We start from the raw sequence: 17,522 nt of genomic DNA on the forward strand, positions 1-17,522 counted from the left end.
ACTGAGAAATCCAAGTTCTCTTTTGAGTTAATCCAAGATGGACCCAATTGCCATCCTTAATGTATCACATGCATAAGGAAGGCCAATCTAGGTTTGGAGGATTTGTGCCTTATCGCCATCACTTATATGAGTTGCAATTCTTTGTATCAAGCTTTGTATATGCTCTTGTTGGGTGATGAAGTGGCTTGGCTACTCATGCAAACTTCTTGATGAATCACTGGTAGAAGCTAAGGGACTGCACAAATGAGTGTACTTGCTTGATACTATTTGCCTTCTTTGGCTTCACTCACCTTGAGAACAATTTGCCTTTGCCTTTGCCTTTGTGTCAATCAACCATGGCTTCATCTTTTGCACGGCATTGATCTTGGATTTTTCAATCATGATGTCTTCACCAAATATTTTGTGCCTACCAACACCCCTGAGAACATAGAATATACACACTTTCATGGATTGAGCAAAATTTGTTTCTCCTTGAATTTTTGAAACACCTTTTTTAGATATCCCAAGTGTGCTTTCTTGCTAGTGCAGCTTGAGAAATCATCCAAGAATATCATGAGGATTTGTCAATGTAATCATGGAAGTTCCACCATGAAGGGATTTAAATGTGGATGGTTCATTCTTCAATTTGAATGGCATCACTTGGCTTGAATATGCTCCCATCAGGTGATGAACATGACCCTTTTGTGGTCTTCTTCAGCTAGTATCATTTGATTATACCCACTATATCAATCCATGAATGAATACATCTCATGCCCTAGTACCTTGTCCAAGATGGTGTTCATAAATGATAATGAGAATGGGTCTTTGATGGTTTTCTCATTCAGCTTTTGGTCATTGACATAGACTCACGACTTGCCATTCATTTTTGGTACAATGATGATTGGAAACAACCAATTGCTTCGGTCAAGTTGGTAAATGAATAGTGATTTGAGCCATTGATTGATCCCTATCTTCAACAACTTGCCATAGTTGGGGTTCCTTTGGTGTCATAGTCGTATCTGGAATGAGGGGTATTTTGGTGTAGAACAAGCTTGCTGGGACACTATTAAAACCCATGTATTCCCATACAAATATACCTTTGTACTCCTTGAAGAGTACTTTGGCTCCTTAAAAGAATTGTTGGGAATTTCTTCAACGATCTAGGTCAACATTAGTAATTCACATGATATCACATTGATACTTATGATTGCTTAACCTTCAATGATTCATACGCTACTATTAACTCTATGGATATTTGATTTGCTAGTTATTCTCGAACTTCTCTTTTGCTTCTTTGTCTTTGGTGAAGCATTTTGGAAAAGTCATGTAGAGCTCTTTGACTTCCATTAGCCTTTTGGTTGCCACCCACATTGTGTCGATTGTTGATGTGGTGAGGGTGGACCTCAACGTGCAAGGTGTAGGTCTCTTCCACATCTAAGAATCTAGGCTTGCAATTCTTCTAAATCATTCTCTTGCCCATCAGTAGTGGCATGTCCTTTCTATCTTGGGTGATTGTGAAGATCTCTCTTCCCCAATCGTGGAGAACCTTGCCAACCTCTAATCGTGGTCAACCTATACAATTGGGTACCCTTCTTTTCTTTGCATTTTGATCACAATTATGAATGTGAAGTAGGATCCATTGATCTTGATGCAAACATCCTTGAGCATGCTTGTGAGCATCACCAACCTCTGATCTACCATACAAACTTTTAATGGCAAAGTCTTTGAGTTTTTCAACTTTAGCCCCTTTTGCACTTCTTAGGACATGACTTTTTCACTTGAGCATCCATCGAGGAGCACTCACTTTACAATATGATTGCTTTAATGTTGACCATTGGCACTTCTCTTTTAGTCACCTCGATAGTTGTCATGAGAGGTGTAGCCATAGGTCACTTGTTAGGGATTCATTTTTGGAAGAACTTTTCACAATGAGTGTGAGAAATTCCTAATCTTCTCCTAGGCTAAGCTAATGTATTTCTATTTCATTTGTCCTTCACATTCAGTTGTGCTCTCGTGCATGATTTTGTGGATTCTTCTTAGGAGTTACTAGTAGCAAGTATTTCAATGTGGCATGTCTAGAGAGCCAGTTGCACAGAGGACTTGTATGGGTCCCAAGCTCACCCTTCTCACACATTGGCCATTATCTGGACAGATACTATACATATCCTAATGGCCATTTGGGTGAGCATGCAGGGAACTTCACAGCCAGCCTCTCTCAAGAGGGATATTTTCCTTAGGGAATGGAGCTTTTCTTAAAATCCACAATCGGATTGAGATGGCGCTTTCAGCCTCTACCTCAATTTCTCTCTTTTCTACTTTGAGGAGTTGTTCATTATCCCCTTTTAGGGTGTTCATTTTCATACTTGCATGATGTATTTCTACCTCGACCTTGCTCTCACGGGTTTATTTCAAACTTAATAGAAGTCCGTTTCTTGAAAAAAAGAAAGAATAGCACCACTATGATATGCTACTTCTGTGGTGGCAAGGAAGGCCTTTAGAAGAGCAAATGTAGATTATAAAAGAAACAACTCGACATGCTCCAAAAGGCATGCAAACAATGGGTGTAGAGCTGATGGAGGTGGATACAAAGGTGGTCACAAGATCACAATGAGTAGCCTAGATGAGCCTAAAGAAGTCAAAGTGAATGTTTCACTAAAAAGAAGAAATAAAAATGGTGAAGGAAATAGGCCATGACCTCATTGAGCAAAAAGAGCCCTCATTGATGTGGGTGAGTGATGGGACCACCTGAACGAATGAAGAAAGGCAATGAATCTAGTAGTGTGTCATCGAATCAAGAGATCCCAAGCAGGGTCATGCCTCTCATAAAAGACCTAAGGCCCTAAAAGAGAGAGCCAAGCCACTGAGCCCCATCATAAAGAAGGGGAAAGGAGCAAACGTACTAAAAATACTAGCAATCCCCTTCCATGCAATCCTTGCTTATCTGCAATCCCATAAGCAATGATGAAATAGTAAAAAGGCAAAGAGGACACGTAGAGTTTTCCCCAACCTAGACTACCATAGGTTCTCCATGAATGGAAAGCCAAAGAAGAGTGTGATTTTTCTATTCCTGAGGGATTTCTAGAGTCTCTTCCAAAAAACTTTTTGCAAATCTGCAGAAATCTAAAAATTCTCCCAATGAGAAGCTCTGGAGGGCCTCTAGCCTCTACAATTGAGTTGAAATCTCCTAGCATTATTGATTGTGTATTGAAAGAAGGGAATGCCCTTCTCTCGGTGCCCTTCATCAATCTACTCCCACTCTCCGATGACCCACTCTAATTCTTTATTGGGACTCCTCCATACATACAAATTCTCAATGATCCCAAAGAGAGAAGAAGCACATGTGAATCTAGGTGACATTATGAATCCAAGCCATGCTCCACATAACCTATGATTTTGACAAGATGAAAAGGAAATCCCAATAGAATATCATGTGTAGATCTAGATAGCTGGCTTGTTGACTCAACACCATCTGATTGTTGTCATGCTGTGACCTGAATTGGAATGCCTACTCTACTGTGAAAAAAACCATCCAAGTAGAGCAAGAAATTGGCCTATCATATGTATCAACCCTCTCAATTCACTGGATTCTCCCTACTCTTACTTTGAGGTGACTTACTAATTGTAATTTATTACCCTTTAGAAGTTTCTTGAAAGCTTTCCAAGATCCCATAGAGGAGGTAGGGTCTCTCTCCCATCTACACCACTACATATAGTGAAAAGTGGAAAGTGGTTTGCCATGCTCATGGCCCAAGATTTCATGATAGCAACCATAAGTGGAGAGGAGGGAGATCTGAGGTGGGCTGAGGTAAAGATCTATCTACTGCTATCCATCCAGTCTCCACCCAAATAAGGAATACAAGATTGTATGCTACAAATAAAGAAGTCTTTCCATGGATCTTGCCTAGGTATTAGTCACCTTACCACCACAATCGTGCAAAGCAAAGCCCTACACTGCAAGTGTGGGTCTATGATATTGAGAATCCCTTCCCATGTGGAAAGAATCAAGGTCTCCCAAGCCACCCTGGCTGTTTGGAGATGCAGATGCACAGAGGTCTTGGATAGTTCTCAGGTCCACCCTACACATATTGGCCAGTATTTGGATAGATACTATACACACCTTGGTTTCCATTTGGGGGAGCATGCAAGGGTCTTCCCAAGCTTTTCTACTAAGAGGTTTCTTTTTCTCAAGGAGTGGAGTAGCTCCCTGTTTTTCTTGGAGGCCTTTGTAGGGTTGAGGTGGCACTTTGAGCCTCAACATTGGGCTTTTAAAAGCTCTCTTACAAGAGTTTGATTTTGCCCTATTAGAGTTCTCATGCCTTGCATGTTGTACTCTTCCCTTGAGCTTTGCCCTTGAAGTTTCTTTCATACTTAATAGAATTATTTTCGTAAATTAGAAAAAAAAGAAAATGATGAAAAGTCTAATAGGTTAAATTTTCTAAACCATGTGATGCATGTAGTACATTGAGTCATGAAATGACAATTAGTTAAAAAGTCATGAGTCCGAGTTTTAAGATGGAGAACATAGGAAACAAGAGAAAGTTCGAAAACTCTAGATATGAACTAGAAGAAAACTAGATAGCTTTGGTAGATATTGAAGGTTGTTAATGCAAATGATGTAAATTTAATAGAATGAAAATCCACAAGAGAAAGGAAATCGTTTGAAAGATTTGAAAAAAATCTCGCATTGAAGGAAAAAGTTGTACTCTCAAGATTCTACAAACTTTAAAGACTTCTTGGCACAAAGAATGGATAGATGCTTTGCAAGAGAAGTGCGCTAAAATCATGAAAAATGATACATCAAATCTACCCAAGCAAGAACCCATAACATGCAAATGGATCTACAAGATAACGTGTATGTCAAATGAAATCATTAGCAAGTACAAAGCTAGGATAGTTCCAAGAGGCTTTGAGCAGTAAAATGTTCATTATGATGAGAAATTTTTGATCTTGTTGCTATAGTTGCATTGGATGCTCTTCTCATGGATGGAAACTACATCAAATGAAAGCTCTCCTTATGGATGGAAATTATAAACGACATCAAATGGAGCTCTTCTTGGATGGAAACGACATCAAATGGATGTCAAATCTGCATTTTTTAATGGTATGCTAGAAGAAGTCTCCGTGATTCAACTAGAATGATTTGAGAGAGCATTTTATGTGTAGATTCAGGAAGGGACTTTACAATCTCAAGCAAGTGTTCAAAAACATTTTTAATAAAGACGTCTTGTCGAAAGTGATGTGAATGCAAATTTACATTTGTACATTAGTGTATGATATCCTATAAATGGATGATTTATCATGATAGGCAATGATCGATGAAAGAAAATAATGAACTTTCTATTCCTAAACGATTTCTAGAGTCTCTTCCAAAAGGATTTCTGCAAGTAGTAGAAATCTAAAAATTCTCCCGATGACGAAATATGGTGGGCTTCAACGTCTAAGGTTGAGCTGAAACTTCTTGCCATTGCAAACCGTTTAGCAAAAGAAGGGGAGTCTCTTCTCTCAATGCCATGCATCAATCCATTCCCACTCCTCAGGGTCCCACTGCAAATATTTTATAAGGACACCTGCACAGATCCAGATCCTCTAGGAACCCAACGGAATGTGAGAGGTTAGGGTCTAGATACCAACCTAAAGTTAAAGCCACTGATCCACATGACCTACAAGCCTAACAAGCTGAAATGGAATATGCATAAGTATATCATCCGTACTTGTACAACCTTCTCCCAAAATGAACATAAACAACTAGGGCATCCCTATCCTCATACTCATTTAATCTTAAGTGGGATCCCTGGTCTAATAAAGGCCCAATCCAAGTAGACCGAGAAGGAGTCCTATCACTTGCTGGAACCCAAATCCAAGGGAAAGGTTGCATCATTCTATTATATTCTCGTTTCACCTCGTTTGAGATAACTTTAGTCTACAATCATCTAGAAGGTTTTTGAAATCCTTCCAAGAACCAACAATTGAGGAAGCAAGACTTCTCTCCCATCTAGATCATTTCATATAATGCAAAGTAGTAAGTGCTCTGCCATGATAATCAAGTATACTGTGATTTCATATGACAAGCTACCTATCAATCTCTTCCCATGAGGAAGGGGGAACTCTCCAAAGACTACTCGAAGTTGACCCAAGCTTTCAGGATAGTAGCCCCATAAAAGGGGATTAGGGAGCCCTACAATGGGATGAGCTTAAGGTCCACTTGGTACTATCCATCCAATCTTGACATGTGGATGGAAAACAAGACTATATGCACCATATGAAAAATTCTTGCCAAATTTCCTGTCTTGGCAAAAGGCCTTTAACCACCACCTTGCATAATAATGCTTTGCTCTGCAAGTCTGGATTTTCATCATTCTCATAATCATTGCATAATGGTAATATTTTGCATATTCCTTAGTGCAAATATCATAGATATTTTTGGCATTATATCATATCTCTTCATTTTCTCATAAAGATGTGATCATGTGCATTGCAATAAAAACTATTAGCTGTGAAATATTAGACTCTATACTAATATAAACTTTGCATGTGTTTGATCATCTAATGCCTCCATGGCACATCTATTAAAAATGTGCACTACCATTGGAAATTTTGTAGGCCACCAAATCTCAATGTGGTTGCCTTTTCCAAAGTGTTTTCATTTTGTATCTTGGGTTTGAGTCCCATTTTGGGGCCAATCAAGCCTCCATATGTATGATCTCTATGTAATGGTTGGCCTTATTAGCAGGTCTACACATTCTTGAATATGCATTAGATCTAGTAGAATGAGTTACATTAGTACTTCTAATAGGGAAGTATGATGAAGATGGAAAACATTTTCATCCATCAAGGGGGTGTGGGTGTCCTAACATCATTCGATGCCTTCAATCAATCACCTAATCTCATCCTCTAAGGCACCTATTATGTCTCAAAACCTATTTTTTGGTAGGGAAGCTCCATAGAGTGGTATTTTTTTTGCCCCTCATATACATTTTGGTAGGGAAGCTCCATAGAGTGGTATTTTTTTTGCCCCTCATATATTCAAGGCCAAATGTATGATATCCCAAAATCATGAGGTGTGAGAAAGGATCTATGAGAAAGATGAGTGCTATGATTAGGCAATGGAACTGAGTTTACCCACTATTTCTCACTTATTTGTTTTGGTTTGGTCACCTACATTTATGCTTGATTTCTCATTATTAAATATATCAAAAGTGTAGCACATGACCTTGTTTTATATTTTAGTTAGAGATGTATGCCTAAAGCATGAGTCATAGAATGAGCTTATGTGAAGAATAAGTGATATGTAATAGTATTGATGGGAATTCTTGCTTCCATTAGGATTTTAAGATCTAGTAAGATATTGTAGGGATCTAACAAAGGGTAAGGTTGAGAAAATTAAGCTAGAAGAAGGATTTGTAGGGTTCAAAAAGGTTTGTAGGGTTTAGAAGGGATTGTAGGGTCTAGAGAGGTTTCTAAGGTTAAGAAAGGGGAGAGCTAGCCTCCTATGTCGATTAATTGGGGTAAGGATTGAGAAGCCTATGCTAGGAGATTAAGGGTTGCAAGGGTAGGTCAAGATGGAAGAGAGGTATTATGAAAGTGGAGAATGCATGTAACTATGCAGGGAAAGAGTAGATCTGAGAAATAAATGGTAAGGAAAGGATGATGGAGTGGGTAAGGAGTGGGAGAGAAAGTGGAGAGGTGGAAAAGGGTTAAAGTGCAAAAGAGTAAGGCATTCAATAGTTGTGGGTTGTTGCAAGATTAGTCTATTGCACCTGAGAACTAATTGTTTCAGGGACTTAAACAAGGCCAAAGTAATGACTCAACTAAGGTCAAAGCAGCTGGTTGTCTGAAGGGTTCATCTAAGGCCAAAGCAAATGATTCAATCGAAGAAATAACTGAGCTATAGACCAAAGAATGATTGTGCAAAGGCAAAGGCAAAGTGAAAAGTAGCTTGTAACCCATTCAAACATTGTGTACCAAATGCCCAACCCCCATGGACAGTGTTGTGCGACAAAGTGAGGTGAATCTATGTAACAAGGCAAGGAAGCAAAGGGCCCCAACTATTAAAATCCATTAGTGCATGTCAAATGATAGTCATACATAAGATCTTGGAGGGTCAAATGTGTCAAAAGAATGCGATATGATGTAATGGTACCTACCCTCTGATGGGTAGGTGTAAACCGTTGTAAAATTGATGGGCTACGCCCACCGCAAATGTTAGAAGTAGTCATGCATATGAAGTCCTAGAGTATTAGGAGTTAGGGTGCTTCTTGCTATCCATGAAACATGATGGAGAGTGTACCCTCTAAACCAGTTGTATACGGTTACCAATCTTGGCTAAGTAATAGAATAAGTATATTTCCAATTCACGTGCATCCACCCCTCTTTCTTTTAGTTCAACATTCATTTTCTCAATTGTGTGCTTCCCCTTGCCCCTTGCTACGTACGTATTTACTACATATTGATTTGCATCACAAAGAGCAAGCACCTCACTGGTCATCTAGAAATGACCTCGCATATGCAATACAAAATGAAGGGCATTGGAAATGAAGCAAAGCACAAGCATGCAATCCCATGATTGAGCGTTAACATTTGTCGATTTTGCTAGGGAATGCAAAGTAGGTTGACAATGGAGTACAAGAGAGACAAACTGGCAGTGAATGTAAAATATCATGGATGCAGGAACAAGAGAAGAATGGATCGCTGAATCAAATCTCAAACAAGAAGTCTCTAGACGATCGCTAAAGAAGACAAAACCTTGACCATGGAAGTGTGTAGGCCAAATAGTTCATTGCCACCACCAATGCTGAATGAAGAGAGGAACGAGGGAGCAACCAAGAGGAACGAGGGAGCAACCAAGAGCGTTAAGAAATCCCACCTCCAGTGAATTCAAGCAAGGTCTAGCAAAAACAAGGAAGTGGATTCTCACAGCCATGACAAGAGCAAAGATCAAGTCATGTGAAACAAGCCACAATAGATAGATTTGAAGCCAATCCACCACCGAGCCCACCACAAGGTGTTGAGGTAGCAAGTGGACCAACAATACAAATGAAACTCTAAGAATTCAATGATTCAAGGGAGAGAATATTTGATTTCATCTGGAGAATTTTTGCAAATAGCAGTGATTTTGCAAGTCAATACAGAGGAAGAGTACTTGATCTACTTTGCTACCACTTTTGCACAGACAAAGCCATCGAATTGTATGACCAGTAACCCAATGAGCAGTTTTCCATGAAAGACGAGTTGAAAGTTGAGTTCTTAAAAATTTTCCAGCAAGGAAGATGTATTGCTAAATCTCAACTGACTCAACCAATAAAAGGGCAAATTGATGTATGACTTTATGACATGAGTCGGAGTGCTAACCAGTCAGCTCGAGAACATGCAAGATGAAGCATCATCGCATCCTTGGTTGATGAGTGTGGCCTCATTCACAGAGTCGAGTTGTGCAACATGGAGACAACTTAACCAACAGGGACGTATGATGAATTTCTCAACAAAGCAATTGCAATTGAGAAGAGGAAGTGGAACCACAATAAAAGGTGTTGATTTGTGAAGTGAAAAGTGACGAAGAAGACAAAGAGAAAGTGGTGATACAAAAAGAAGACGAAGACCGAGTGGTGGTAAAAAAAGACAGAACTTAGCTAACAAGGGCATATCATGAATTGCTCAATAGAGCAATTGTGATTGGGAGGCGAAACATGGAACCATAAAAAAAGAAGAAGGTGTTGATTTGTAAGAAGATGAAGACCAACTGGTGATAAAAAAAGACACTAAGATTGAGAAGAAGAAATAAAGAAGCTTCTAAAAGAAATGGGCATCAAGGTCACCTTGAGAAGAGTGAAGTAAAGTGCCACAAGTGGAAAGTAGATAGTCATGTGGCAAATGAGTGTCAACTGGGTAGGTCTTGCAACATTTACGACTGCTAGAGCCACACCACTAAAAACTATTGGTTCAACAAGCACAAATAAAAACTTGACGTCCACCAAGTGGAGAAAGACACAAGGAGACTGTATCAACGGGGGGAAATGAAGAGCACTGACAACCCCATCCCTCCTTGCTCCCCTCGGGCTCTCCCTCCCTCTCTCTTGGCCTCTCTCTCCCTCTACCTCCCTCCCCTTAGCCTCTGTCTCCCTCCCCCCTTCCAGCTTGCTGTTTGTAATTTGCACCTCTAACCTCTCTCTAGTCCTCCTCCTCTACTCCCTCCTTCACCCACTCCAATTAGGCTACTCTTCAAAAACAAAATTCAGCTCCAAGTTTTGGCTGCTCCAAAAAATGTATTTTAACTCCAGTGTTTGGCTGCTTCAAAAAACCATTTTGATCTACAAAGTGTTGCTGCTCAAAAAAAAAAAAAAGCTCCAAGCTTTGGCTGCTCTAAAAAATGATTTTGGTCCAAGTTATCGCTCCAAAACAAAATCCAACTCTAAGCTTTTGCTGCTCCAAAAAACTAATTTCATCTCTAGACTTTGGTTGCTCCAAAAAATGATTTTGATTCAAGAAGTGCTTCTGCTCCAAAATGGAATTCAGCTCCAGGATTTGTTTGCTTCAAAAAGCAAAATTCAGCTCCAGCCTTTGCCTGCTCTAAAAATTGAAATTCAGCTCTAGGTTTTGGCTGCTTCAAGAAATGATTCTAGGAAGTGCTCTTGCTCCAAAACACAATTATAGAGCTCTATGCCCCTCCCTACTCTCAGCCTCTCCACTCTCTACCTCCCCTTAGTCCCTACCTCCCCTCAGCCTCTTAGCCTATCCTCCTCTCTACCTGCCCCTATCTCCCCCCCCCCCCCTCTGCCCTCTTATCCCTTCTCCCTCTCCTCTCTCAACCCCTTCAGCCTCTAACTCTCAACTCTTAGTTTCTCGTCTCTCAGCCTCTATCTCTCCTCCTTCCACTCTCAACCCTCCCCCCTTAGCCCTCCTACCCGATCCCTTTAAAACCTCCTTTCGGCTCTGCCCTCTTGCTCCTTCCTTTGGTAGATGTAGTTGACATAAACATACCACATGTCAAATCATGGACACATGCATTAATGCTTTGGCATAGAGGTATGGTAAAAATTGATGACGTCCTATTATTGTAGAGCAAATGTGCAGTGGCTCTTTTGAAACAGTTCGACATGCAAATTGACAAGCTTATGGAGATTCTACCAAGACCAATTGAAAAAGAAACAAATTGACATATGATATGAAAGAAAATGCATATCTCGATCGATGGCAAGTTTGATGTACTTGAAGCATGCTAGTCTAATGTACTTGATGCAACATACTAGTATGCAAGACCTGAGGGAATTCTATTTAAGAGCTACCAAAAGAATCTTAAAATAGATCGAAGGTATAATTTGGTATGGGCATAATATACCAAGGTAGAATCTTGTTACATGGATATTCTAATGGAAGTTGGTTCGAGAACATAGCCACAGAGCACCAGCAATTTAATGGTTCTCCTGAGCTATTTCTTGACTGCTGTGAGAAATAAGTGACTATCGCATTATCATCTAGAATATGAATACCGGGCACTTTGCATTGGCTGCCAAGGGTGTATCCAATCGTGACAATTCGTGGAAAATCTGGGTGTACCCCAAGTAACCCAATAATCATTTCTTGTCACAACAAGTTTTGTACGGATATCTCCAAGAACCACTTGTGTTTATTCAAGGCTTGTTGAAACACATCATCATTTTATTCAAGAACAGATTCAAAGGGAAGTGCATAAACAGTGTTTCCAGTTTCACATGCATAACAAATTGCTGTTTCCATGGCAATGAGACATTCAAGATAGTAAAATATTGCAAAAACCGCCTTTTTCCATTCAACGGACTGGAGTAGAAAGCATTTCTCCCCAATGCAGATGTTTCTTGAGGCACATACAATGAGCTGCTTTTGTTAGCTACTTTCTCAACACAAACAACCTTCACTGGTGGTAACTACAATGATTTACAACAATTTTTATTGCCCATGGATTTCAGCCACATTTCAATGCCATCAGAGTTCTCTTTCTGTCTCTCTCTCCCGCCCCCCTCCATGACGTTTTCTTTTTTCCTTTCAGACTTGCTAAAAAATCACCTGATTCAGGTACATACCTTTACCCAACAAGAACTTTCTGTTACAAGAACCTGTCCCATTCCATTTCCTATTATCATCAAAACGTCATGTCATTGTCCCCTTAGCCGCGATGTCACAGTTACAATTTAATCAGTTCCTAAGAGTCAGGTTCAGCTAGACTCTCTCGGGAAGAACCCCAGGAGCTGATGCTTTCTGCTTCTTTATAGTCATAAAGACGTGCCAGCAGGATGAAAAGACACCAATTTGCTAAACTAAGTACAGCAAGAAGCCAATAGAAATAGTCTAAGTGGCCTCTGTTTATGTTAGTTACAAACCAACTCTTTTGTCCACCATGACTTGTGATGCTATCTACAATAGTGATAATAAGGCTGCTCAGAAAGCTGCCTACACCAATGGCACAGAGATACAAGGCCATGCCAAAGCTTCGCATTGTGTCAGGTACTTGATCATAGAAAAATTCTTGCTGCCCAACAATGGCAAAAACGTCTGATATGCCTATCAGCACATACTGAGGGAGTAGCCAAAATATACTGAGAGGAATGATTGCATGAGGCTGATCAAGCAGCCCGTGATCTCTTGCTACTCTCAGCCTCTTCTTTTCAGTAACAGCTGCAGCTGCCATACAAACAATTGACAAAAACAATCCCACACCTATTCTTTGAAGCAGAGTAATACCTCGTTGATTCCCACTGAAATGGCGGGCTAATGGTACAAAGAGTCGGTCATATATGGGCAACAAAATGAGGATAATTATTGTGGTAAAGCTCTGCAAAGAAGCTGCAGGAATTTCAAAGTGCGGACCCATTCTTCTGTTCATAGAGCTACCCTGTTTGGTGAACAGGGTTGCTGTTTGAGCAAACACTACCCCGTACATTAGCATTGAAAGCCAAATAGGTACAATGCGAAGTACAAGCTTCACTTCTTCAACTTGCGTGACAGTGCAAAGCTTCCAAAGACTTTGATTTGTTTTAGCGTCACCCTCAGAGCTCTCTAACACAGCTGCTTTGTCTAAAAACCTGTAGCATGATCAATGCAGCAGAAATTAATATCAAACCATGGTTCTGTCTAGAAGTCAAGTCACAAACTTCAACTTGAGGCCATCAAAAAGAGTGCAAGGATCATGGTCTTTCTGTGTTTTCTTAGTATAGTTTGGGATCATGGATCCAGTCATTGAATAATGAAGAAATTACTATTTCAACGACCAAATTAAAGAGGACACGGATGTGTGGACTCTGTGAGTAAGCTACCAAAGTATAGGTAGACAAATAGCAAATGTCTAGGAGTAAAAATTAAACGAAATGAAGGATAGAACTAGCCCTCTATATCTGTCTATCTTTGTCAGAATAAATTATAGGGCGGTGCCCGTTTCCATATAGGCATATGATAACTGTATACGTTTGCATAATTAGCATGAAAAAAACTGGATGCAGATCTCAACTTTGCTGTCATGTTTGCATCTCTCTGTTCTTCTCTCCCACCTCTCTCTCTCTCTCTCTCACACACACACACACACACTTTTTTTTTTTGGTAAACCCATGAGGTATATTATCAGCAAGATTTACATGAGGGTCTCAAAAAACAGAGAGCCTCAACAGGAGATCTTCCTCAGTTATGCCTGGAAATAGTTTCTCTCTCTCTCTCTCTCACACACACACACACACATACACACACATTTAAAAAAAAAAAAGTGAAATCCTTGTATCTCTCTCTCTCTCTCTCACACACACACACACACACACACACACACACACGTCATGCCCGTCTGCATGTGTACCCCAACGACACATCCACACGCCTTACGTCCAAACATAAGTACCCATTCACGCATGCACAGAGTGCCCCGCCCTTACATGCAATGCGGATGCATACTATGCAGCTATATGAATACAAGAAACAACTTCAAAACTCGACATGAATTTTGAAAGGTTCAAATTGATGTCAAGAGTTTTGAGCTCAAGCCCCAGGGGACATCCAAAATCAAAAAGAAGGTTACTCGGTCTTTCTTACGTTAACTGTTTCGTATGTAGCAGTTTCCTTCTCCCTACTCGCAAGGACTCTTTGTCATGCATTTCGTATAGCAAATCTGCGCTGGATGGAGGCGTCAATCTCCGCTTGCGGACAGCTGCAATGAATACTTGAGCCACACGTGTGAGAGGGCTTCCACTAGGAATTTTGTGCCTGTAGAATTTTGTTCCCCCTAGAAAAATAGTCAAGGCTACAGCCATGGCTACGGCTGCGATGCCGAAGCCAATGCCCCAACTCACATTTTCCTGAATATATACCAGCACTGTGAAGGCCAGCAAAGCACCAGTGCAAAGGCCAAAATACCACCAGTTGAAAAAGGAGCTTTTCGCTTTTTTTTCTTTGCCGTCCTCTTCATCAAATTGATCGGCACCAAATGCCTCAAGGCAGGGCTTCACACCACCGGTTCCAATAGATATCAGATACAAGGACAAAAAGAAGAAGCCACGCTGAGCTGAGGTTGCCTTGGGGCAAGACGCATCAGCACCGCAATCCGGTGGTTTTAGAGTACGAAGAGTTACTGAAAGTGTCAGAAACACCAATCCCTGCAACACAAGTTTTTGGTGCTGTTGAAAATTTTGCGCAAATTCTTGTGGTCGTATTTCACGTAGCCTCCCTCCAAGCGCCTTGTTACGTACGAGGACTATAAACCATGAAAGCGTAATACTGAGCTAATCCAAGTTTATTGATGCAAGCTCTAGCAAACCTGTTCCAGCGCTACTTGCAGCGGATACGCGCAATGCTTCACTCACGGGTCCGAAGTTTTGAACTAACCAGAATATAGACCACAGAACAAGCGGCAATGGTCCAGAATTTTCCGAAGTAGGCATCAGCAAAGAAGGCTCCGAAAAGAGGAACAACTAAAGTGACCCCTGACCAGTCGTTGGTATTCCTTGCGGCGGAGGCTAGGCCCTCGTGCAGGACTGTTGTCATGTAAGTGATCAAATTTGACGCAATGCCATAGTACGCAAGCCTCTCGCTGAGCTCATTGCCTGCAGTATACGGAAACACGAGCAAGCTTAAACAAAAGGAAAATGCAAGCTTCCACTACACACAACTCGTAATCCATGCGAGTAACCGTTGTATATAGGCAGGATTCGGGATATCGGATTGATCACCTATGATGAAAACGCAGGCCTTCCAGCCTCCTGTGCGAGCACGACTGACAGGCCTTTGTTTGAGATCGACGGAACCATCAAGCACCAAATCGGGGGCATTCACACGACTCGACCCAACTTCTTCTTCCCCTTCGTGTGGGGTGAAATCGTGAGAGCTGGTATGGACAGCTCTTGAGGGCGCCATGAAATGAGAAGCAGGAAAATGCAGAGACGACAGACAGTGGAGCAGATGAAGATGAAGAGGGCAACAAACTACAACATGCTGCAAACCGAAATTAGATGCAAACTTTGGACGTGAGAATCAGGAAAATGCAGAGACGGCAGTGTAGCAACGGAAAATGCAAAGACGGCAGTTGGAGCAGATGAACAACAAACTACGACATGCATCAATTTCCTCTTTCCAAGGGCGGCTACCAACCGGAAGATGCAGACTTCGGGCGGCTACCGACCGAAAGATGCAAACTGTGGACGTGTGAAACCATGCTAGAAGCAGAAGGCAAATGGAAATTGGTGATGAGCAGAGATTCAGAAAAGTACGCAATCTGCAAATTTGGAGCTTTCCATGATTGTGAGAGGGGCAATCAAAGAGCTGCAAAGCTTTGGAAGGTGTGAAATCATCAGAGATTGATAGGACAAATGTGAGGTTGATTGGTAGAGATGCAGGCCATGCAGGTTTCCCTGATTGTGATCAGAGGAGGGTATAAAACAGAAACCCAAATACTCAATTCAACGCATTGCACGAGTTGCTGTGACATCAGTATGGAATTCCTGCAATCCAAGTAGCAGAGATGACAAAAGCAGCAGCATGGCTTTGTAGGAACCATAAGAGAGGCAGAGGACACGTAGAATTGAAACAGGACACATGCAGACGATTAAAAGGGCAGCGTGAACAAAGCACAAATCTGGAGCTTTGCTTAATTCAGAGAGACACACAGAGAGAGTTGAAGGGGAAAAGCGTCAAACTTTAGTCTCCATTGCAACATAACTTAGTGTAGAAGACTGAAGATGAGGAGTATGCAAATTTGGAGCTTTGTATGATTAATAGATTAATAGATGGATTGAGAGAGAGAGAGAGAGAGAGAGAAAACATGACAAATTTGGAGCTTTGCTTGATATATAAACCTAAGGTTTTAATTCAGAAAGACACAAAGAGAGATTTAAAAGTGTTATTTTGTTTCTAGATAGAGAAGTTTTCTGTTTGTATATAGAGAAACCTAAGGTTTGTACTTTCGAAATTTTAGGCCAAAATATAACTAAAACATGAAAAGGTTTATGGATTTTTGAAATTGAAACAAGTGAAAGAAATGAATGACTTTTATCATTCATAAGGCCTGCCCAACATGTAAAACAAAGGAGGTAGTGAATGGAGAGAGAGACGGAATGACAATAAAAACAAGGGCCCCAAGTTTTGAATGCTCATGGCCAAGCTCGTCTCAAAGCCATTAGTGCACTTAACTCCCACTTGACGGCAACCAATCAAAGCAACACACCAGAGGGCAGGCCAAAAAGTATATCTATTTGATAAACTTCGAAATTTGAAGTTTCATAGTTTCATGGTTTTCTATGAATTCTACAAGGCACAAGCTGAAAGGATTTGTGCGAAAATCATGCAATATTGCAAGGGGAGGATCATGTAAGTCAACCAAAAGCACATAGACATATGTTCCCCTTCTCAACTTTTAATAGAAAATTAAATTAATTAGTCCCTCCCCCTTGACGTCGTGCCTTGGTTAACAAGAAGATATAGAAAGTTTGAAAAGGGGGTGTGACATCATTCACAACAAGAAGACAAAACGCAAGGTCAAATAGAGATGGAGTAGGAGGAAGCAATTTGCATGCATGTGGACCTACTTATGTTCTCTAAAGTTGAGCTAAGGAGTCAGGAGGAGCACAAGTTGAGTGGAAGGGCAGCTTTTGTTGGCAATCAATGGCATAATATTAAGAATACATCTCTGTCTTGTCCTTAAAGAAATCTATTTTGTTTGCATGCATCACACGAGGTCCCAACTCCATCTCCATGTCTCATCCCCTCCTGTCTGCATCATTAGACCTTTCCTTTAAAGCTTCATTTCCCATGCTTGCTTCACTCCGGAACATGCATCCTCCCTGCCAACCTCACCTGAAAAGGTTCCTTACCCTTCAATGCTTCAACTGGACAAGTCCTTTTAACTTTAGGAAGGTATCCACTTTTTTCTTTCAACAAAGGAAATTTGCATGGCTAGTCCAAATAGCATTGTAGTTCCTTGTGAGTGGTGCATATGAGTTACATGTGTAAGAGCCCAAAAGAGAGGCATAAATCTAGAAGACCCCAAGAGAGAGACATAAAAGTGGACATATATGATCAAGGGCAAGTGCAATTTTCAAGCA

At 40.8% G+C, this 17,522-nt stretch overlaps 1 protein-coding gene across 1 annotated transcript; it reads right to left on the bottom strand.

The window, feature by feature from the left end:
• Positions 1-12,067: 12,067 nt before the first annotated feature.
• On the bottom strand, positions 12,068-16,175 carry LOC147893870 (protein NRT1/ PTR FAMILY 8.3-like). Its single transcript, XM_087385573.1, has 4 exons — positions 15,156-16,175; positions 14,812-15,029; positions 14,023-14,582; positions 12,068-13,031 (listed from the first exon to the last, which is right to left on the bottom strand). The coding sequence occupies exons 1-4, from the start codon at positions 15,337-15,339 to the stop codon at positions 12,152-12,154; spliced, it is 1,842 nt and encodes a 613-aa protein (XP_087241699.1). The 5' UTR covers positions 15,340-16,175; the 3' UTR covers positions 12,068-12,151.
• Positions 16,176-17,522: the final 1,347 nt, after the last annotated feature.

This window comes from Dipteris shenzhenensis, chromosome 15 (assembly GCF_047967505.1).
Source record: "Dipteris shenzhenensis isolate YYH24624 ecotype China chromosome 15, Dip_SZ_1.0, whole genome shotgun sequence".
NCBI classification, from domain to species: domain Eukaryota; kingdom Viridiplantae; phylum Streptophyta; class Polypodiopsida; order Gleicheniales; family Dipteridaceae; genus Dipteris; species Dipteris shenzhenensis.